Genomic DNA, 24387 nt, shown 5'->3' on the forward strand with positions numbered 1-24387 from the left:
CAATTTTTAAAGCAATTTATAATTACAAATTTCCTATTGTTCAGTTTTATTTAAATGGTGAATTTAAATAAAATTTAAATTTTATTTATTTAGATGGTGAAATAATTTAAACTTACTCCATGTGTGTATTAAATTCTTGTGAATATATATTCATTGATGTTTTGTTACTCAAATGGCCCATGAATAGAGCATTGTTTTGAATTTTGTCATTATTAGTACTAATGGATCTGTAATACGAAGAGAAAATGAAAGATGTGGATATCTGAAGAAGATTGCAAGTGTAATAGCCTTTCCCCTTTGGGGCACTGGTTGAGCTCTAAGCCAGGTCAGGAGTGACAGAACCCTTATTGTTGTTTGGTACCTTACATGAAAGGAGTTGGTGGTCTCAGTCCAGTTCCTAGCAGACAGTTACTGCTTAAACAATAGTAACTATAGTATTTGCCAATTCCAGCAGAAGCCTAGGACTGAATGGGCACAAAAGTTTAACTCCCCCCTCTCTGCTAATCATCCTCCAAGGGGTCAAGATTGACTCACCCTGGCACAGGGCCATACTGAGAAACTTAGCCCTTCCTCTGCCAAAGTTGTAGCTGTTCTCTGGCAGCACGGGATTCTTTTAAGAGGAATTTAATTAAGCAGGGCACCAGGAATGGCAATTCTCCACTCTTCCCAGGCACAGCAACTCACCAGAAAGAAAAATAGGCTTAACTACTGAATTGAGAAGGTAGCACTGCTCTTAGGTTGTACTGTCTTCTCTATAAAGATACTGGCAGGCATAATTAAGTTGCTTCTGGACACGATGACTTGCAACCCCAAAGGGGCTCTTGTCAGACAAAAGCCTCGTTAATATCAAGGGAAGTAATCAGCTCTACCTGGCTGTCTCTTCTGAGCTCTTGAGTGATTATTCATTTTCTTCTGGGAGAATCACAGGGTCACCAAATGGTTTTAAAAATGTGTCCTGTGGTATTTTACATATACATTAAAACTGTTCCCCATGCTTTTTTTTTTAACAACCTGTTTTACAGTTCTTGCCCTTCTCGCCCCCTTAACCTTCTTGCTCATCTGGAAGTCAACACTCCTCAGTAGATTTTAAATTTAACAATTAATATTTAGAGATTCTATCTGAGAATAGGTTCAGAGTAAACAGAATGTAAAACTTGTTTTATACAGTTAGATGTTAAATGGATTGTTTTACTTGCATACCCAAAACAAAACAAACAAGAACCACCCAATGTTTAGCCATTTGTTGTAAGGATGGTCTTAGTAGAAATATTCAGTTGCAGAATGCAGAAGGAAACGCTATCACTTAGATCTCTTTTTCTTTGTGTTGTCAGAAAGCTGCTATGGCATCTTGAAATCCCATTTTTTGCCAAACAGTAATGGAATTAGTCACCAGTCTATATGACCATCCATGCACACCTCTGCATGATGAGGAATTTTCATTGTACTTCAATTTGTCATCACCTCTTCTCTGTTTTATCTCCTCTTGCTGCAACTGTAATTAAGATAATGCCTTCACAGAGGTCAAGTATCACAGATGAATAAATAAAATCTGAGGGTAGGGTTAATTAATGAAAAATAATATAATGAATGAATGGGTTATTCATTCAAGAAATATTCTCCAATGACCTACAATGTAATAAATTGTTCTGGGGATGGTAGTTACAAATCAGCAATTCAAAAGCCATAGCCTCTAGTCTCAAAGATTAAGGTTAATCTGATTATGTTATTTTTGTGATTATAATTATTCTCATCATACTTGTAGTAAGATCTCACATCCCTAATTTTTTGGCCTAGAAGTTCTTGAAATGTCACTTCTTCTCCAGCCTGATGCCCCACCCTTCTCTCAAGTTACACTGATCTCTTTGTTAATAGGGATCCCCAGGATTCACAGCATTTGGGTCTCCCCTTGCCTCTGTCTGACACAGTTTGCCCCCTGACAACTTCTACTCATCTTTCAGAACCCAGTTTACAGGTCACTTCTTCAGGAAGATCATCCTTTGCACTCCAGACTCATTAACTCTCCCCTCAGAGCATTATCCTTCTTGGCAAAGCATTTATGACTAAATGGTTACCTGTGTGATTGATTTACATAAAGTTTGTCTTCCCCATTGAACTTTAGTCTCTTTGGGAATCATCACCATGCCTATCTCCTTCATGTTGGCCTTCCCCGTGCCTGACACTAAATGATGTAATAATATAAGAATGAATAGGGAATCCAAGTTTACAAATTACTGCAGTAAAAAGTACTACAGGTTCAGTTACAAGAAAGGCAACAAATGCTTTGAGAGTTGCGAGGAGGGAGTGTTTTTGTGACTGGGAGGATCTGAGATGGAAGTACTGACATTTGAGCCAGATCTTAAGGGATCCTAGCTGGAGTCCCTCCAGGCAAAATCTGATGGGGAGAGTATTTTTCAGTAAGGAAGATCCTGGTAAACAAGTTGGGTCCAATTCACTGACCATGGCTCCCAGTGCTGTGTTTTGTTTGTTTGTTTTAGTTAATATTGTTTTTTCACAAAGATAGTTTGCTACCAGGTATAACCTCTGTGATATACTTGTGATTTTTTCCTGTTAAAATATTTTGTTGGTAAAATTTTTTTCTCCTATTTGTGTCAAATTTTAGTTTGCCTTTTCTCTGTAACATTCTATTTTCTCTGTTATTTACTTACATCATTGGAGAAGTTCATTCAGAGTAGAAATAGCACAAGGAGAGAGAGAACAAGTAGAACCCTGCTTACATGTTCTGTGAAGGAAGGGAGAAGGGGAGGTAACCTGGGAACCCGTTGAGGCCTGCCTACCCTTCCTCCTAGAAGGAGGCTCTGGACAGAATTGAGGAAGAGACAGAGTTTATCTTTAGAGTCTCTAAATTCTTCTGCCTTATCTCTTTCTATTTGTTGGAACTCCCTACGTTCATAAAAATGTTTTCTTTTTTTATTGAAAAGTGTTTCAGTGGCTTTGTGTTTCTGATCTTTAGTTTAATTATCTGTTACATAGAGATGATAATTATCTCTAACTCATGGTATTTAGACACAGCTAAATGAGATGATGTAGTTAGCTCACTGGCCCCAGTCCATACTTGTTGGTGCTAGCATTAATCAAGTTATTAATTAATTAATGATGATCATGCCAGTATATACTTGTCACCATGTTCTCCATAGCTATGTGTTGGTATGGCCACAACATGGGCTGTGATAGACCTTGAACTTCTACATGATTAAGGTCTTGAACTTTGATATTCCCATCTTTGTGATTTTTGGTTCTAATTCTTTCTTACCTTTTCTCCTTGTACCCTTCTGGTTCTCCCTGCCTTCCTACCCAGATTTAGTTAATCTATTCAACACTAGAATTACCATTTCTTATAACCTTTGCTCCTTGAAATTCTACCATTCTTGCCTTGCTTATCCCTAATCCTAACTGCTATCATTTACTCTGTGACCCAGGTTATGGAATGTTGCTGGAAAAACTTTCAATACCACACCATTTGGAGCCGCTCCAAATTATGCATATTAATTAACCTCAGCAAGCTAATCAGCCACCTTCATATTTCCCTCCTGTTGGTGTCCTGTGTATTTCACTCTCCTGAAAACCTTCAAACTGAGCGTATGACTTTATTGAGTTTGTCTCATTCAGGAGCAAAGCAAAATGTCATGTATCATAAAGGTTCAGGACATATTCTTTAGAGTTAGGGAGTCTGCCTTTTTATTTATTTATTTATTTATTTATTTATTTATTTAATTTATTTATTTATTTTAGCTTTGTGGCCTTAGGAAAGTTATCTAACCACATAAAGCCTCATTTTCCTCATCTCAGATAATAATACTTGGCTTATAATTTTGTTGTGAGGACTGAATGTAAAGTGCTTTGGACAGAGCTTGGCAAATATTTGGTGATCTATAATATTAGCTTTTTTTGATGTCATTTTCACATAAATGTGGATGTATTTAGCTGTACTTCAAACTGAAGATGAAAATAAAACTGTTTCCAGTTTCTTTCCCACCAGTTCATTCACTAAGGAAATGGTTTCCACACCTTTGTGGTCACATAATCCTCTGTTTTTGATAACCAAATCATAAAAAAGTATAAAATATATACTTATACTCCTACATAAATATCTCTACCATCAGATTGCAAAACATACACAAAAATAGACACTAAGTGATGAGAAAGATGTCAGTTTTTTGTTTTTTTTTTTAACATAAACTTGATGCCTTCTTCCCATGATTCATTAATAGCTCAAGATGTAGAGATTCTTAGGGCACAGTTCACAGCTACTAAAACGGATATAAATTTGCATTTCAAAGTTATCTTTTTGATGTTTTCAAATATTTTTGTCTGCTTGTTATTATATATGATTAGATAGCCATTATTTTCAGGTTTGCAATGTAGCTGAAGAAGAACTTATGCTAGAACTAGGAGAAGTTTCATTTCTGCTCTTTTTTTGTCCTTATTCTATTACTAGTATTTCCTTTAATCTATATCTTGTGGGAAAATCTTAAGGTAGTAGCCAATTTTTTGAGGGTTACATGAACTAAAACATGATGAAAAAGGTATACATCTGCTTATCCAGTGAGATTAACTCTAATCCATCACCAAACATTGAAAAGGAACGATAACAACAACAAAATGCCACTGCTGGCAAACCCACCGCAGTATAGAGCCATCACCTTCCAAAGAACATCTCAAGTGCTGTGTGCATCACACAGCCACGTGAAGACACTGGCATGAAACCATATATTCATATTAGCAAAGCTTAATTTCTTTCTCTTTTTGCTTTATAAAAATATTACAATACATAGAAGTTCAACGATTTACTTCCCTTCTCGCATCTGGTACTCTTGTGGTGGGGTATAAACACACTGCTCTGGGTATCTCTGCTCCACAGTACTGCCAGTTTAATTTTCTTGTGAATAGATTTGATAATACTCTTCCCCTGCTAAGCATATTTAATGGTTTTTCATCATCCAGTGAATAAAATCCAAACTCTTTAGCCTTTTAATTAAGGGCTTGCTTGATTTGGCTGTAACCTGCCTTTTCCAGTCTCATCCAATGCTCAACCTCATTTACTCTGTGTTCTGCCCAAACTAAACTGTGCCCTCCTCAAATGTGGCTGCTGCTTTCCTTTCTGTCATAGGTCAGGTTTCCCAGGGAAAAAAATATAAAGACTCTGAGATGGAGGTTTGCCTGCTAAAAGTTTATTTGGACATACTGTTGGGAAAAACACCTGGGGGGGCAGTCAGGGAATCACAGCCAACTCCTCCCTTGGCCCCTTTCCACAGGGGGCTCTGGGGCTGGGATGGCCCCTCAGAGTGGGTCTGCAATGAGGCAAGAAGACCAGACCTTTCTACACTGGCGTGGACTTTCTCCTTGGAGTGTGAGCTGCTCTCAGGGAGGTTGAGCACCACACTACCACTACATATCTTTTCCACTGTTTCTAGAATGTGCCCTCTACCTGGAATTCCTTCTGTAACCATCAGTGTTTGTCCAATTCTTTGAGGCCCAGCTCATATTCCCCTTGATTCATGAACTCCTTCCTTATCCACTAATTCAAGGTAGACCTGTCTCTCCTTTTAAAGCCTAAGAACATTTTTTTTTCTGATTGCATTCATTTGTTTATTCGTCTCATTTTTAATTACTATGTGAATTAATTACACAGTATTTACTTTAAGTGGTCAGTTACTGAACGGACTCACAGGACTCAAATAGTTTATACTCATTGGACAGCTTTATTACAGGCAAATAATATAATAGAGCAACAGCAGGAGAAGGGTATGCATTGAATAGGGTCTGTAAATCTCAGACTCAGGCTTCTTTGTTCTCCCATTCCTGGGTCCCACGGGATACCCCTTGTCTCCAGGTCTTGAACCACCAACAGCGTGCATGTGAAACATCTTGGTATAGGAAGCCCACAATCTGCTGGTGGTCAGGTTCTCTTACAGTGAACCGTTCCCATAAGCACATTTCAGTTACATGGCCAGGGTTGGCCATTGTAAACTGCCACACTCCACTGAATCCAGTTATTACTAAATGCAATTATTATTAAATTATTATTACTAAATCCAACTCTTAAATCCCATTATTATTACTAAGTGCTGTTGCCAGGCTATGTTCTGACTTCAAAACAACTTATAGATTCATAGGTGTGAAACATTATTTATCTTTAGTTAATACAGTCAGTCTTCATTATTTCTGGATCTGGATTGCAAATTTGCATGTTCACTAAAATTTATTCATAGCCCCAAAGTCAATACTCATAGTGCTTTTGCAGTCATTCACAGACATGAGCAAAGCAACAAAAAATGTGAGTCACCCCATGAGCGTGCTTCCTGCTGAGGTTGAGCAAGGTGATGATCTGACTTCTGGTTTCAGCTCTCATGCAGAGATGAACAGAGGATGGAGATGGTAGAGAATGCAGTACAGTGAAAGAAGCTCCAGCTCTGGGGCCCGGTGGAGGGAATTTGAGTCCCAACTCTGGCATCTATTAATGAGGTGGCCTCAGACAAGTCACTAAACACTTCTGAACTTTGTTTTCTCTTTTGTAAAATAAAGAAAATAGACTCTACTAGGATGAATTGTTTTTAGGGTTTAAGATGATAATTTATAACTATGTGAAATGTGTATGTATAATATATGTTTGTGTGTATATGCACATACACATGCACACATGCATGTATGTATACAGATGCATTTCCCTCGGAGCAATGGATTCATATTCCCTAATTAAGTGTTTGCAGTGACTTTATAGAACATAACTATGGTAAATAACAACCATCAGTTGTGTAGCATTGGCCAAGCTCCATGCAGCTCTGGTGATAAGCGTGTAATCAATTCAGATCTTTACAATATTGTAGCTACTTGGGAACAATGACTAGATTGTACTTATCTTTAAATCCTCATAGGATTTAGCACAATAGCTTATACCTTATACATATCCAATAAATGTTTGTTGAGTGAAGGAAAAATTGGACGCATGTGGCCACCCACTGTGATTATTTAATGTCCTAGAAATTTCTCTCTACTCTCTCCAGCATCATCTCTTTGATCTGGGTCACTCAGGAACAAACTAGTTGATGGACCAGGTGTTATGACAAATTAATGCAAGGAGATAATATATTCCCATTTATTATGTTTTTTTAAATGTTATTTATTTTTGTTTTATTTATCTCAGTGGGATTGCACATGCTTTAACCCAAAGGGAGGAATAATGGAGGAATTTGTGAGCTAGTATCTCCACCTACTGCAAAGTCAGAGAAAGCTAGTCCTGTGTGGATTGATAAGCTCATCTACTTGCCTGGACTGCTGAATAAGGCTTTTCTGACCTCATTATTTTAATGTATTTATTATAAAATATTTCAAACATACAGAAAAATACAGAGAATTCCATAACAAAGATGTGTGTGCTCGCGTGTGTCACCCAACACCATCAAATCTTAGATTTGTAAAACTTGCTGTAGTTAATTGTGGTCTTTTAAGGCCTCATCCCAGATTATCATTCATAGTTCCAATTAATCAATTAATAACATTAATTAATTGCTAGAACTCATTTCATACCCTTTTCTCCCTACCCATGGATAAAAAATATTCTGTTATTACATATTTATGCATCTGTGAATAATATGTAGTTTTGTTTTTCATATTTTAAGCTTTATTTAAATAGCATTTTACTATATCTAATCTTTTTTCAAAAATATTGAGGTTTATTCATGCTGATATATTTAGGTCTAGGTTCTTTATTTGCACTGAAGTATAGAATTATAATTTGTGAATATATCATAATTCATTTATCAATATCTGTTAATGGGCATTTATGCTATTATGAAGTTGGGCTTTTTGGGGTTACTCCTTATTATTTTAACATGATCTTGTGTAAACACATATGGATACCCAATCACTGCATTCAATGTAAAGTAAAAAAAGGTAAAAAAGGTAACAAAATCTAAAGTGCCAATAAGAACAGGGTAGACCATTTAAATTTCTCTGTTTCTATGAAATTGTCAGAGTATTTACCTCCATTCTGTCTTCTGAAGGAACATAAAACGCTTTTACAATTCAATTTTAAATGCACTAGGATCAGTTTTTAAAAAAGTGTTAATTGTGAAGTGAGAGACTGTATCATGTGTAATGATCAAGAGGATGGCCTTTAAAGTAGATGCCAGTGGGCTCCTGGATCTGCTATTGTTTAGCTGAGAGACCTGGGCCAAGGTACTTAACCTCTAAGTCTCAGTTCCTTGTAAGTAAAAAGGAGATAACTGTTGAAGCTAGTTTTTATTGTTGTTGTAAATGAGATGTAAATGCCTAAAAGCTAAGGGTTTGGCATATACTGTACTAAGGAAGCACCAATAAATAGGGAAAAAAAAACCCTGCCAACAAATTTGAGAGTCTTTAAATTTAGGCATATATATACATGTATATATGTAAATTTTCAGTTATTTAAACAAGCCATATTTTTACATTAACCTTGGGCAACTGTTATTATTATAACAGTGACCTCTGAAAAATATTTGGGGCCGATACTGTAATTATACAGGTAAGCCCATGTATAATGGGATATTTTTGTAACCTTAAAAGCTAACCATTAGAATTTGAAAATTTGCCATGGAATGCAGAATTCTCATCCTCCACAATTTGTGTGAAAGTAGTACATTAAAGTGGGAAACAGCAGCCCTTTTATTTTTAACACAGTTAAGGATTTGTGAGTACAAAAATGAGTGTTATTTTGTAGATAACCAAACAAGTACTTTTTTTTAATTTTTGAATTTTATTTTATTTATTTTTTATACAGCACGTTCTTATTAGTCATCTGTTTTATACATGTTAGTATATATATGTCAATCCCAATCTCCCAATTCATCGCACCACCACCACCCCACCCCACTTTCCCCCCTTGGTGTCCATATGCCAAACAAGTACTTTTTATTCTGGATGAGATACCAAGTATGTAAAGAAGAATTTTTAGAAATCAGTGTATTTGAAAATTAAGCTGAATAAAATATGGTGATGGAGATTTTTTAAGTCCTCACCACAGGTTCTCTATTTTAGGTGTCAAAATGCTGCTTTTTAACACCAAAAGGTGAGTAGGAAAGACTTAGTCATGCTGTGGCCCACCACGATTCTGTGCAAGAATGAGCATTATGTACTCTTAACAGAAGTGGGTTTGTGTAGCTAAATCTTCAACACATGCTAGAGTTCTGGCACAGAAATGGGATGGGTCTAAACCTGTCTTTTGTATGTTAATGTGCTTTCACAACAAAGGTATGAGAATTAACACAGACAAGTATTCTTGAAGAAAGACATTTATCTTCTTATTGCCATCTGTGATGAATTGTTCAGAGCTAAAGGAACATCAGGCTTGAACCAAATCTCCTGCTGCCCTATATAGTTTTTGCAATCTCCTTTTCAATAATATAAAGTCAGGACAGCCTCACTGCCAGACCAGCACTTCTTCAGGAATCTTCCCATAATATGACAGGATAGAACCATCTATAATACAAATCAACACTGTTATTTTCAAACTAAGCACTTTAAAATATTGCTTGAACAAGAAAAGACAAATTTGTCCAGTTGTGTGCTATTTTGCAGTTAACGAAAGATTACACTGTGAATTGCATTGCACTGAATGTTACATTTTATTCTGATGCATCCTAAGTTGGACTGGGTAAAGAGTGTTAGATGTTTGATTACTGTTAGTATGCAACGCTATGATTAGGTATGCTTGTTCTTTTAAACTGCTGCACTCTTTTCTTTTTGTATTGTTCTTTTGATCTTTAACAGGTAGTGAGAACATTTGTAATTTAAAATATATTGACTTTGACTCGGAAGTTAATTTTCCTGTTGCAAATTTACTGATATCTAAAATATATAGCTACCTAGATGATAAAAAATAAAGTCTGCAAAAAATGATGCCAACTTCTGTCTCTTTTTCAAGTTGTGTCTAAACGCATTTTGTCTTTTAAATTCTTGAATCTTAATTTAAGGTGAAGGAGCTATAGCCAATGATTTTATGTATACTTTTGAGAAATAACAAGGAGATTGACCTTATAAGGTAGTTACACTTAAATGATCATAGTTGAACTAATATTGGTTTTCTTGTTCTAACATAATCTTTGTTTTTTTCTATATAGCACAGGATTGGGGACCATCTTCTTATTTGTTTGTTTGTTTAATAGATATAGTCATTCTTACAAAGTTTGTTTACATTCGACTAATTCCCTACCAATATTTTTAAAAAGGTTTTCTGCTACTGAATTCTAATTTTTAGTATGTTTGGTGATTAATACTGTGGTCCCTTAAAGTGATTGAAGACTTTGAATAAAGGGAAAATTTCACACATAACCTTCAGTATTTTAAGAAAACTGTACTGTGAAATGCTCCTGAAACTGTATATTTTAACAAGGCCTGCTTTCTATTAAATGTGTATAAAGCCAGGAGGCAAGTTTCTCAATATTCTAATAATCAGTTATTTCATCTGTCATCTCACATCAAACCATAATTTTCCTATGGTAGTATTTAACTCACCTGACTCCAGCCACTATTAAAGTATTTCTGTAGCTTGTAAAACATCTAGTTATCACTCTGTCTATTTTAGCTTGTTTGTACTAATGATTTATTTTCATTTTCTCTAGGATATAGACCTGCAGCTAACTGGATTTGATTTATAAGAGGGAAATGTACAGTCAATGGCCACTCTCACTACATTGCTACTATGGAAAACAGAATGGTCAATAGGATATGGTCTGATAAATAGCGATGATTGAAGATGCTACTTCAATACATGTGAAATCAATGGGAGATACTGGCTGCATGAAGAGCTTTCTGAGCTTTTCTTGACAAGCTCACCTTTGAGAAATCTGAGGTGTATTCTACCGTTATACGGTTTTTCTCAAGTGGATACAAACACCTTTGCCTCACTGCAACCAGACAACTACACAACTGATGTGGGACCATGGCACTGCCCAGATGCATGTGGCCAGCTTATGTTTGGAGAGCAGTAATGGCATGCTTGGTACACAGGGGATTGGGTGCCTCATTGACTCTTTGTGTGTTGGGCTGTTTGCTTCAGGCTGCCCACGTGCTCTCACAAAAATTGGATGATGGAGACCCACTGGTGACTACCAACTTCGGCAAGATAAGAGGGATTAAGAAAGAACTCAATAATGACATTTTGGGTCCTGTTATTCAGTTTCTTGGCATTCCATATGCAGCCCCGCCAACAGGAGAACATCGTTTTCAGCCTCCAGAACCACCATCTCCTTGGTCAGATATCAGGAATGCTACTCAGTTTGCTCCTGTGTGTCCCCAGAATATCATTGATGGCAGATTGCCAGAAGTCATGCTTCCTGTGTGGTTTACTAATAACTTGGATGTGGTTTCATCATATGTACAAGACCAGAGTGAAGATTGCCTGTATTTAAATATATACGTCCCAACTGAGGATGGTGAGTTTACTACAGGAAAAACAGGGAGATATATTTATATTTTTCTATTCTAACAATATGAATTCATGTGTACTGGTAGCATGCATGGCTTTTCCTGTCGGCATGTAGACATATTTTACATGTGTGCATGCAGCTCTTTTTGTTTATGTGTGTTGGCGTTCTTATTTTTTTCCTGTGCCTACTCATTTTCTTTCCTCTGCAGCACGTATATTTAGGTAGAAATGGGTTCCTAATTTCCATTTCCTACCGAATGACTTCTGAGAAGATGCATCAACATTTCTCCATTGCATGTGCAGGCTCAGCGAATTGGGGATCTTTCGCACTCAGTAAACGCAGGAGCGTATTAAGTTAGATAGTGGTGTTGCATGTTCCGGCGGTCTGTGATGGAGCGCCATGTTATTTTCTAGTCTTCTATTCATTTTTCAGTAAAAAGAATATCCAAGGAATGTACCAGAAAACCCGGCAAGAAAATATGTAGAAAAGGAGGTATGTATAAAAGTGAAAATAAAAAATGGGGGAAACAGCTTGCAGAGGAAGAACAAGATATTCTCCCTAAGGATGATTTGTTGATGCTGGGAAGTGAATGGTTAGGCGATATTTGGAATTTAATGAAGCCTGTCAAAGAATAGAAAGATGGTTGAGGAGAGCTCTAGCTGAGTAGATGACATTGACAAAGCTCATTGGTGGTGCCCTGTGTGCTGGCGCTGGTGGCATGGACAGGAGTTGAATCTCTGCTTTGAGTTTGTGTATAGAGAAAAAGATACTTAGGTTATTACATTGCCTGCAGGGAACCCAAAGATGCTGCCTTCCCAGCTGTTCAGCTTTGATCTCCGAACCCTTTTCTACAGATAATAGATTCTTGTTTCTCTTAAAATTGATCAATTCAGTCACAAACGTTTGTTTATCCTTAGTTCCTTCTGAACACCCTATGAACTCTCTCATATAAGGGTAAATTTGCCATAACTGTTGGACAATTACCATTATTAAGTAATGGTATTTTTTCCCAGACAGTCTTTCCGTTTTCAGTCACTCTTCCAGAAAAAAATGAGATTTTGCAGCTTTTTATACTAAATATTTACAGTCTTAAAATTGCTTTAACATTTTTATATTTATGTTAAACAATTTAAAACATAGGGAAGAACATGATTCAGAAGCTACAATTAAATCAACCTTCAAAGCATCCTCTAGCCAGATTGAGCAAATGTAGACACTGACAGCTGCAAGCTTGCATCTGAATGTAGCTTGTCCACACTCCATTTTTATAGAACATCTAGTAAATCACTCATAGGAGAGTATGATTTTCTCTGGCAGTAAATTATCTGTGTTATTTTGACCTTATTATAACTTTGTAGAATTTTCAGTCTTCATACAGAAGTCATATTAATATTCCAGTTCTGTACATTCTCTCTCTCTCTCTGTGCACTTCTGATCTCTTGGCTGGACCAAGTCAGATTTCATTACAGCATTCTTGTGGGGTGGGGAACGTCTAAACTCTTTTTTTCATTGGGATTGCATTATGCGGAAGAAGCTTCATATCACCAAATCCTCAATTGCAGATCAGAAGTATTTGCATTAAATTGAATTTTGTTTTGTTTTTGTTCCTATTTCTTTGATCAGACTGATAGAATGGAATTTAACCTTTATTTTATTATTAATGTCATGATTTGGGTTAAAAGAATAGTATACTTAAGAAGGTGGATATGGAGGCAACAAAGATGTTTTAGGTAACTAAAAAAGTCTCTTGTTTTTTCCCAAATGAGAATAACTGCAGTAATTTATATGCTTTCAACTAATATACAGTCTGCAGTAGTTATTATTATGCAGCTTATCAAGCATGTGTAATTAGCTAAGTGACTTTTGCCTCCTATCACAAAGATGTTGATTCACAAAGTCATAAATAAAGATGCTATTGAAGAATGCATAAATATAGCATAATACATAAAAATATGTACAATCAAAAAAATGATAAGGACATCAAAAGGTAAGCTAGTAAGTAAGAAAGTGACCTTCTTCTCATACAGCTTCAGAAGGAAATGGATTCATTAAAAAATTCTTTTTCATGGTTCTTTCGATTGTTGGTTCCATCTGCTTTATGAGAGAGTTGGCAAAGAAGTATGTAGGCTGTGCTATTTACTTTGGCAAAATTTGAACTACTTTATAATTAGCCTGAGGACAAGATCTATAGATACCTACATCAGTCTGTGGTTTATAGTCCAAATCTACTGTGTTTTCATATTAAAAATTCTAAAACATTGGTTCACTTTGGTATTTATTATTAATAACTAAGTTATGCTGTTTATTAGCTCTTTGTATATTATCCTAACATCTAAATAACAAATAATTTAAATGCAATGTTGTATATAAATAGTCTTTTAAAAAAATAAACAAAATCAAAGTTTAGAGCTTGACTTTTAAGCAGAGGAATAGAACTTTTTTCCCCAAACTTTCAGCTTTTTTTTCCTTCTGTATCGTGAAGGGTCTATTCACGTCAGGAAATCATATTTTCCTGGTTCAAAAAATATTAGTCATTTCATATTTATGCATATGCTAATATATATACTGCATATGGGCTGTGAGTTCTTCAACAGAATTGTGGAAGTTTAGGAAGTATAGGAATAGTTGTGTTGCATTTTATCTAGGTGCTAATAAAATTCTGGCTTATTATTTATCTCTTCTTTTTTTAATTGTTTATGGTCATCTGCAGAGGCAGATGGACCACCACCCTTGTGCCAATCTGTGTATGCTGTATTCATTCAAAACTATTTCTTAATTGCCTATTATATGCAGTATCAGTAATGAATGAAACAAAGATCTCTCTTCCCATAGAACTTACGTTCAAGTAAGTTTACAAAGAACAAAGCATTTTCTGCACTTTAATCTGTATGAAAGGAAGAACATCTTCTCCCTCCTCCAAAAGATGCCTTGCTGTAATTTTAAAACAGAGCTTTTATACTATTTTTCCTGTACAATTGAAGAAAAAAACATATTTTTACCAATAGGCTGCCTCTCATTTACAAAAGGTCCCAGTTGCACTTTTTAATCCATCTTTTAAAATTTCCCATGATAGTTTTAGCCATATGTTAACTACTCTGTAGGTATTTCTTCAGGGCTTTATCCTTGAAAAATTGAAGGAAAGGATGAGTGCTTAAAATGAGATGACTGTCAGCACTTGGCCAAATAGGCAGGCAACATGGGATAGAAACTGGAATTTGGATGTAGAGACTGACATAATTTATCACCAAACTTTATGAAGAAAGTATATGACTGTCCTTATTTTACAAATTTGAAAGTAGGTTCTCAGAGTTAAGCATTCTGACCCAGTTTCTACTGCTAGTAAGTGGGTGGAGTCAGGTTTGGCCCTAGTTCTTGCTTATGTTAGATGCATTTCCATTATGTTAAATTACTTCCTGTAGATGATTTCTACAGCAGAGGCTTGTATGTCTCCACCCTTTTACCCTCCTTTTCTTCCTGCTTGCTTTTGCACATTCAAATATATCGTGAATTCTTTTTATTCTATCAGTTGACTCTATTTTAGATGGGTTTAATGCTCACCTTATTGAATTGGGTCAAGCCAATGTTAGCAACTGATTTCCAGAAAACATGCTTAGTACCCATTTTAGTGAATACTTTTAAGTAGTACACATGTTTTCTCACTGTCCAGACAAAGATCCCAACGTATTCCTCCTGGCTGCTATCAGGAGTAGCTTTAATTTGCTTATGTTTCATTTTGCTTCTCTAGTTCTCTCTCTTATGAGAGTTGCCAACAAACAGTAAAGTGGTCAAATATTAGGCAGTAAACATGAGAAGAGGAACAAGGGACCCAGAGAATCCACAGCAAATTGATTGGCTTATGGATACCTTAGGGTTGTTTAGTTTTGTATTTCTCCAGTACTTTGACTATAATTTGCATAGCTCTTGTGAGATGAATACAGAATTAATTTTCGTTTCTGCATAAGTTAATTTATTTTTTTCACTTACCCTAATTTTATTGTATAGAAAATTACAATCTCTGTAGATGGCTGTGGTACAGTTCTTGACTCCTTGAGAATTTTATTCCTGATTTTCTTAAGTATTTTACTTTTACACACTCTGCTTAGTAGTCTTTACCTGAGATATTATTGAATTCATTCAAGAGCCTTTTCCATAAATTTAGGGTTTATTTGGTGATTTGTTGAACATAGAGACTGAGTTTTTCCTAATTAGATATGTATAAAAATGACTGCTATCACTGTCAGTGTGTTTAGGATTTTAAAAGGGGATTATATTCCAGAATGCTCTTCCTTCATGCTTATACATTTCTATCTAATTTATTATTCACTGAACAAATGTTTATTGAGTCCTTACTCTGTACTGATTAGATTGCTGCTCTAGGCCCCCGAGATACATCAGTGAAAAAAAAAAACAATTAAAAAATCCTTGCCCTTCTGGAACTTATATACTAGTGTGTGGAGACACATTGTAGACAATAAATACAATAAACAACTAAATTTAGACGGTATAAGAAGATAAGAAATAAACAGAATATGGAGGCTTGGGTGTGCTGGTGTGGAGGGTGAAGGTAATTTTAAATAAGTTAGTCAGTATTGTCTTCTTTTGCTCAAAGCCCTGAAGGAAACGAAATGAGTATCTGAGGAAAGAACATGGCAAAGAGCAAGCACAAAGGCATTAAGATGAGATTCTGCCTTGTGTATTTAAGGAGCAACTAGGGGTATGGTAAATCTGGAAAGAGTAGAGAGAGTGAGGCAATGAGATTCAGAATGATCTGACTTTATATTAAAGAGATCATTCTGCCTGACTTATTGAGAGTAGATTGTAGGAGAGTATGGAGGAACCGGGAGAGCAAATAAGAGGTTGTTGTAGCTTGGACAAGATGTCAGTCTGGTCCAGGCTCAGACCAGAGGAGTAACAATGGAAGTCATAGTCTAGATATATTACAAACATCACATTTCTTGCTCATTTGGTTACGGATTATAAAAGAAAATGAGCAGTCAGAGAAGATTCCTAGATTTTGGTCTGAATGTCTAGAAAAATAGATTTGCCATCAATTAAGACAGAAAAGAGGAATGTAGAATAGTGTAGGAGGAGGCACAGTAGAAGGACGATGTTTAGCTTGGACATGTTAAATCTGAGGTGACTCTTAGACATCCAAGTGTAGACATCAAGGAACCAGTTTGACATTCAGGAGAGAGGTATAAATGGAGATATATATTTGGGAGTCATTGTGATATAGAAGGTAGAGTTTTAAAGTCATGAGGCTGAGTGAGAATAAAAGGAACTGAATGAAAATAGAGAAAAGAGATGACACCAAAGATTAATCCAGGGACATTCCAACATTAAGAGGTCTGGAAGAAGAGAAGGAAAGACTATGGAGACTGAGAAAGTATTACATGTGAGATGGGAGGTAAACCAATATATTTTTTGTTGTCCTAAAAGCTAAGTAAAGAAAATGCATCAAAATAGACAAGAGTGATCAACTCTACCAAATGAACTCTTGTTGGGTGGTGTGGGTCTGACACACTGGAGTGGGTCAAAGAGAGAATGGCTGAAGATTTGGAATCACTAAGCATAAATAATTATTTTAAGGAGTTTTGCTGTAAGAAGGAGCAGAAAAAATGGAAGTGTAAGGACAATAGAGGTTGTTTTGTTGCTATAGGTTAAGATGGAAGAAATAGAGAAATGTTTGTATGATTAGGTTTGACATAAATACACTACCATGTGTAAAACAGATAGCTAGTGGGAACCTGCTGTATAGCACAGGGAGCTTAGCTCGGTGCTCTGTGACGACCTAGATGGGTAGGATGGGGCGGTTGGGAGGGAGGTCCAAGAGGGAGGGGATATAGGTATACATATAGCTGATTCACTTCATTGTACAGCAGAAACTAACACAACATTGTAAAGCAATTTTATTATAATAAAAAAAATTTTAAAAAGAGAGAAATGTTTGTATATAGTAGGAAGGGAACAATTAAAAATATAGAGGAAAGATGGTAGACTTCTGGAATAATATCTTTAGAGAAAGTTGGGATCTAGTATACAATTGGAGGTTTCGGATTAAAAAGAGCATTAGTAGATAATTTAAATTAACATGTAGCTAGGCAGAGTACATGAGTATGAGTACATGGGTAGAAGTAGTAATATGATTCTATTCTCATCTGATTGTTTCTATTTTAATTGTTCAGTGTGTAACATTAAGGGAAGTGGAGATAGAATTAACATTGGTGAGCTCTTAATATGTTCTAGACATTTAGCCTTATTAATTTATTTAATATCACAACAATCCTATGAGATTTTTATTCCCAAATGCAGAAATGGAGGACCAAAGAGATTAAGTATCCTGCCCAAATATACATAATTTGTTAGTGGCCAACTGTATTTTCTTTAAGGAGATGATTTTAGAACAGAGGGAATAAAGCAAAACAATACAACAGCAACAATAACAATTCTGTTCATGTGGGATTCCAGATCAAATAGAAAATTTGGTGGCCAATTTGCTAGTAGAAGAATCACTACATACTGAAATAATTAAAACATCTGGTTTATTTGGGGTCTGAAGATAAATGGGAAACCAGATTAAACCAGAGATTTGGCTTCATATTTGAATTAGTATCTTTGGACAGATGTGGTGAAGTCTTCTAAAAGCTAAACAGTTTAAGTTGGAACTCTGAAATGAAGCAGATCTAAAAGGGCTGTAAAGTTTTAAAAGAACAACGTCAATTGTTCCATTGTCTACTGATAGGCAGAGAGAGTCTCCTGAAGCTGATGATTAAAAGACTGTTACAGGTGTCCAAGTCATTTTTTCCAGAGAATAAATACTTTTTTTCTTGTAGAAATTGGGGTTGAAGTTGAAAACATATGACATGCCACCAGCAAAAAGAGCTATGTCACAGAATAAATCCTCTGTAGAAAATGCTTTCCTCTCTACTATCCAGTGTAATGATACGTGTTTTAAAGTGTTGTTTTCACATATAGAACATACTACTAGCTTCATAATTATGATGTAATCTTTGCTTTAATTAACTTCTACATTACTTTCTGTTACAGATTTTGTTGATAATCTTTTGTCCTTTCATATTTCTCCTCCTCTTCTTCTTCCTCCCATGGTGGTACATGCTAAAGCAGTTTAGGAAATGACCAACTTCAAAAATCACACCAGTACGTATATTTGCTAGTAACAATCACATAATCTCATTCTGGATTTGATAATCTTAAACTCTGGACTAGATGTGGAAGCATAATTTCTAATCATAAATCTTCACATAGTCCTTTGTAAGTGGACAGAATACTTTATGTAATACTCCCTATATTAGATTCCTAGGGCTGCTGTAACAAATTGCCACAAACTGTGTGGCTTTAAACACCAGAGATTTATTCTCTCACAGTTCTGGAGCTGAGAAGCCCAAAATCAAGGAGTTGGCAGTTTTGGTTACTTCTGGAGGCTCTAAAGGAGACTCTTCCTGCCTCTTTTTTAGCTTCTGCTGGTTGCCAAAAGTCATTGGCATTCTTTGGCTTGTAGTTGTATTGCTCTAGTCTCTACTTCTGTTGTCATGTGGCTTTCTTCCCTGGGTGTCTCCCAGTGTCTCTGTGTCTTCACATGGCCTTCTTATTAGGACACCAGTCATAAGATTTATGACCCATCCCAATCCAGTATGACTTCATCTTAATTACATTTGCTAAGGCCCTATTTCCAAATAAGGTCATTTCTTTGCTAGGGTTGCTGTACAAAGTATCACAAACCGCGTGACTTACACAGCAGAAAATTTTGGTCTCACAGCTTTAAAGGTTGGAAGTCTGAGATCAAGACACTGGCATGGTTGGTTCTTTCTTAGGGCTGTGTGGAAGATTCTGTTGTAGGTCTCTCTAGCTTGTAGATGGCTATCTTCTCCCTGTATCTCTTCACAGGGCATTCTCCCTTTTTCTATTGAGGCATGATTGACATGTAACATTATATTAGTTTCAGGTGCACAACATTATGATTCGATATTTGTGTATATTGTAAAACAATCACCACAATAAGTCTCGTTAACAGCCATCCCCATACATTTTTTTCTTATGATGAGAACTTTTAAGATTTAGCAACTTTCAAATATGCAGTACAGTATTATTAGCTATAGTCACCATGCTGTACCTTACATCCCCATGACTTATTTATTTTATAGCTGGAAGTTTGTACCTTTGACACCCCCTTCACCCATTTTAACCACCCCTCACCCCCAGCCTCTGTTCTATCTATGAGCTTGCTTTTTGTTTGTTTGTTTGATTTTTAAATTCCACATTTATAAGTGAGATCATACAGTATTTGTCTTTCACTGACTTATTTCCCTTAGCATAATGCCCTCAAAGCCCATCCAAGTTGTCTCAAATGGCAAGGTTTCATTTTTTTATGGCTTAATAGTATTCTATTATGTGTTCTTTATCCATTTATCAATCAGTGGACACTTAGGTTGTTTCCATATCTTGACTATTGTAAGTCATGCTGCAATGAACATGTGGGTACATCTTTTCGAATTAGTGTTTTTATTTTCTTCAGATAAATGTCCAGAGGTGGAATTGCTGAGTCATATGGTAGTTCTTCTTTTAATTTTTTGAGGAACCTCCACATTGTTTTCCATAGTGACTGTGCCAGTTTACATTCCCACCAGCAATGCACAACAGTTCCCTTTTCCCAACATCCTTGCCAACGTTTATTATTAGTTGTCTTTTTGATAATTGCCATTCTTATAGGTGGTATCTTATTGTAGTTTTGATTTGTGTTTTCCTGATGATTAGTGATGTTGAGCATCTTCTTACATACTCATTGGCCATTTGCGTGTCTTCTTTGGAAAAATGTCTATTCAGATCCTCTGCCTGTTTTTTAATTGGATTTTTGTGTTTTTTTGCTCTTGAATTGTTAAATTACCACTTTTTATAAGGACACCAGTCATATTGAGTTAGGGCCCACCCTAATGACCTCCTCTTAACTAATTACATCTGTAAGACCCTATTTCTAAATAAGGTCACATTCTGAGATACTCAGGGTTAGGACTTCACTATATGAATTTTGGGGTAACACAATTTAACCTGTAAAGTCACATTCTGAGGTTCTAGTTGGATACGAGTTCTTGAGGGATACCAAGCACTCTTCCATTTTTTTCATTCAAACTGAATCTCCGGAAAGATCTCAAAACGATGTTATAATTATACCCATTCTATAGTTGAAGAATTATTGCTTGTTGGGGTTAAATAACTTACCCAAGGTCACTAGTTAGGAATGCTGGGGCTGCTTTTCAAATCAAAACTCAAATTTCACTTGATATCCAGTCATTCTAATAGACACAGATTCTCTCTCCTCTACTGAGAAGTTCCTTTAATTTGTTTTTAAGTATTTTTCTATCAAGATAGTGTACTATGCATTAATCTAGATACTTTTAAATATCTAAGTGTTTGACTTTGTGTAGACAAAATGATTCAGACTTTTAAAAATTTTTCCCTGAATTTTAAACATTTTATCCAGATGGTTGCTTACATGCAAACACGGTTTTAGTTAAGATTAAGATCTTACCAATTTAAAGCTGTAGTAGCATTGATTTTCAATACTGTTTCATTTGTCATATTTAGGAAATTGGACCAAGTTCTTTTTAAAATAATTTTTAATTGAAGAGCTATTTCTTTGTTCACTTTAATCCTATTCATCTGGTATCTATGTAGTGATAGCATTAGAGCAATTTAATTATAGCCCATAATTTTCATTAAAGTATGTGAAATGTTGCAAAAATTAGTTTTCAACAATGACAAAAAGAAATCTTAATAAAAGGCTGGGGTCTTTGCAACCATTATTATAATTTTCAAAAGTAGAAAAACTGATTAATCAATAATAGTCTTAATATTCTGTTCCTTGTTTCAGGACTGAAGGAAGAAGTTTTCACTCTCCCCTTCATCCCTTTCCTTTGAGGCAAAGACTTTTGCCGCTGTTACGTCAAAAAGGAAATGACATATTGTCTCCTAGTTAGGAGGATGATACAAAAACACCTTCCCTCTCTTCTTTTTGGCTCACATTCTGTTTTTCCAAAAAAGGTTCAGGGCTCCTCTTCTAGAACCTTCTTTTCCAAGTTCTCCAAGCGGAAGGAGGAAGAGAGAGGATAGAGGGGTAAGTGTGCACAGCACAGGGATGACACAAGGACAAATGTAACACTTCCAAGTAGATATGAAGCATTTGTCAATATTGCTGCTGCCAGGAAAGGAAGAGGGAGGCCTGGGTAGCATTATTAAGAACATTTATGCTCCTTCTGATTTGGATTCCTAGGCCTCTCAGGAACAGATATGTCCCCATGAAGCGGGTCTGTGGAAAGGGGAACGCCTCTGGCTAGTGATCACTCTCCATTCCTGCTAAGTTCCCGCTCACCATCTTCTTCAAGCTCACCATCGTTCCAGGTAGTGAGAGGTCAGGCCTCAGTTTGCAGCTCTAAGCTTTGTCCAGAAAGAATTGATATGTCCCTTTGGCACAGTAATTTACAAGCCAGGCAGTTCCTGAGGATTCTGAGCGCCAGCGCCTCTCCTGACCCACACCCAAGTCCCCACCATCACCCTGTGCCATGCTTTCACACATCCACACCACCAGCACAACTTGGCTTTCATTCCTTACACATGTAGGGAGAGACTACCTACCGTGTCAGGATTTCTTAAAAAAAAAAAAAGAAAAAAGGAGGGGGCGGGATTCTGTTGCTTAAAAAAATTTGGAAGTCATTTATTTAGGGGATTAACTTTATTTCATTGAGAACTGAAATATCTATAAATTTGGATTCGGAAGAGGAATATTTTCTGTAATGACCATTTAAAATATTTTGTATTTCAATTTACTCCGAAAGACCAAGGATGAGATTTTTTTCCTGTTTTTATTTTATGAAGATCTTTGGTCACCTGTGCAGTTTAGCAAAGGGCTTTTTGAGGGAAACACACATACACACATGCACACACACATACACACGTAAAATGTAGAATATTTACTGGGGCCTCATATTGCCATTAGTGGACTCTTTGACTATCCAAGCAGTGCTTTTCCCTATCTATATCTATCTATCATCTATCCATGTATCTATCTATGTATCTATCTATCTATCTATCTGTATTTCTATATATTTATGTATTATTCTTTCGGTGTTGATGTTGCTTTGCTCTGTTTTGTGTTCTGCATCCAGAAAACACTGCTTCAGATTTCCTACATGACTGTTTCTTCTCTCTGCCTGAGCCCACTGTGGACAAAGCACTCATGTCCAGAACTGCTGGAGGCTCAGTTGGGCAGGACATATTCTTTGCCCTCAGGGAGCTTAACCTGCAATGACAGCCAACAAGTAATAAGAAACAGGACATTTTTGTTAGAGACCATGTCAATATGACCAAGCAAATGTAAGCCTGATCTGTATTGAAATCTCAAAACAAAATGAGGGAATGGCTTGTTTCTGTGAGAAAAAAAATAAGGTAATGATGCTGATATTTGGCACTGTGTTCCCTATAATAAAACATTTAATTAAATCTTTAAATGGGTATGGAGAACAAAATATGCACATCAGAATAAAACACATCAGGCATAACCAAAACTATAATTATATCAGTCCTGTTGCCTGAGCCCACCTTTGTTGCTCTGCCAAGAAGCAATGGTTTAAAACTTTCTATCCATCTGTTTAAAAAAAAAAAAAAAGCCTATGCTGTACCTCTGCAAATCTCTGTAAACCTTGGGAATGCTTTGGCTACTGATACAACAGCTGCCGAGTTACTGGGCTGCAGGCTGTCTCCTCTAGAGGTAAGTTGACAGCTGCTGCTCTGTGGTTCTTTCCACACTTTTGTTGAGCATCTACTCTGTGCAGGGCCCTGTGGTGGGCCCTGGAGATACAGAGATAAAAAGGGCATTAAAGAGCTGTCCTCAGAGCATTCCCTATCTTGTGTGGGTAGCAGTTACAGAAAGAGAAAACAACAAGGTAGTAAGAGCCCTGAGGAAGGGAAGCAAGGACCATTATGGGAGCACATAGGAGAGGTGTCTGTGGTTTAGAGATGTCTTGTGGTAGAAAGTTGTCCCCTATGTGAGCACCCAGGAATAAACACTGTAGTCCCTTCATGCCTTCAAAGGCTAGCATGGTCTGTGGGACCCTTTTACCAAGTAACTCCAGATTAATATATTGCTGAGTGCTTATTTCAAATGTTTGTTTGCTTGTTTATTTGTGGATGTGGATGTGTAAGTATGTATATCTGTGTGTCTCCACCTTCTTTGCCCAGATATCAATTGTCTTCTGTTACTGCTCTCACTTTGCCAGGCTTTAGAAACACTGCCTGCCCACTTCTGAGGTAATGAATCTGATCTGTCATGGGTTGGGAAACTGAGCAATCACAATTTAAAAAAACCAAAAAACAACAAAAAAAAACTTGTTTGTGAAATAAAAAATAAATAGGCTTGAAATGACTGTCTCCACTATGAGTAATCCATAGCAACTTAAATATATGGTCTTTGTTCAGAGATTTTTAAAAAATTTCATGTTCTAAATAACTGAGGCTTTTGAAGATGTAGCCTCCAGATAAGTGAGGTGTTTACTAATTGTGAAGCTATAGGAGCCAACCTTGTCCTCATGAGGTGACCCCTCAGGGATGTGTGCAGGCATCACTTACTCCTGATACTCAGGATACTGCAGACATTATCCCTCCACCTCAGTGCACCCCTTCCCTCCTTCCTTCTCCACTTCCCTTACCTTAATCTAGAACCTCCATCATTTCTTACCTGAACCACTACAATAGCCTTATAACAGGTCTTTCTATTTCCATTACTGCTCCTGCAGTACATTCTTCACATAGTGGCCAATGTGATCTTTGAAGTCTGAAATCAGATGCTATCACCCCTTCCAAATCCCTTCAGGGGTTTCCTATTGCTTTTAGAATAAATGTAGTACTACCAACCATGGTCTACGAGATCCTACATGATGATTCCTGCCCACCTCTG

The 24387-nt window shown here is 36.4% G+C and overlaps 1 protein-coding gene across 6 annotated transcripts in view; it reads left to right on the plus strand.

Annotated features, from left to right (window-relative positions):
* The first annotated feature begins 10781 nt into the window (after positions 1-10781).
* NLGN1 (neuroligin 1) overlaps positions 10782-24387 on the plus strand; it is a 713955-nt gene continuing 700349 nt past the window's right edge. For 4 of the 6 annotated variants that reach the window (XM_068547419.1, XM_068547424.1, XM_068547423.1 and 1 more), the window contains exon 1: positions 10782-11429. In XM_068547419.1, coding sequence (XP_068403520.1) covers positions 10937-11429 — 493 coding nt within the window. In that variant the 5' untranslated portion in view covers positions 10782-10936. Of the gene's footprint in view, positions 11430-11855; positions 11916-24387 lie in introns of all 6 variants that reach the window. The other 2 variants (XM_068547421.1, XM_068547420.1) reach the window with 1 other exon arrangement.

Source organism: Eschrichtius robustus, chromosome 6 (assembly GCF_028021215.1).
Source record: "Eschrichtius robustus isolate mEscRob2 chromosome 6, mEscRob2.pri, whole genome shotgun sequence".
Lineage (NCBI taxonomy): Eukaryota > Metazoa > Chordata > Mammalia > Artiodactyla > Eschrichtiidae > Eschrichtius > Eschrichtius robustus.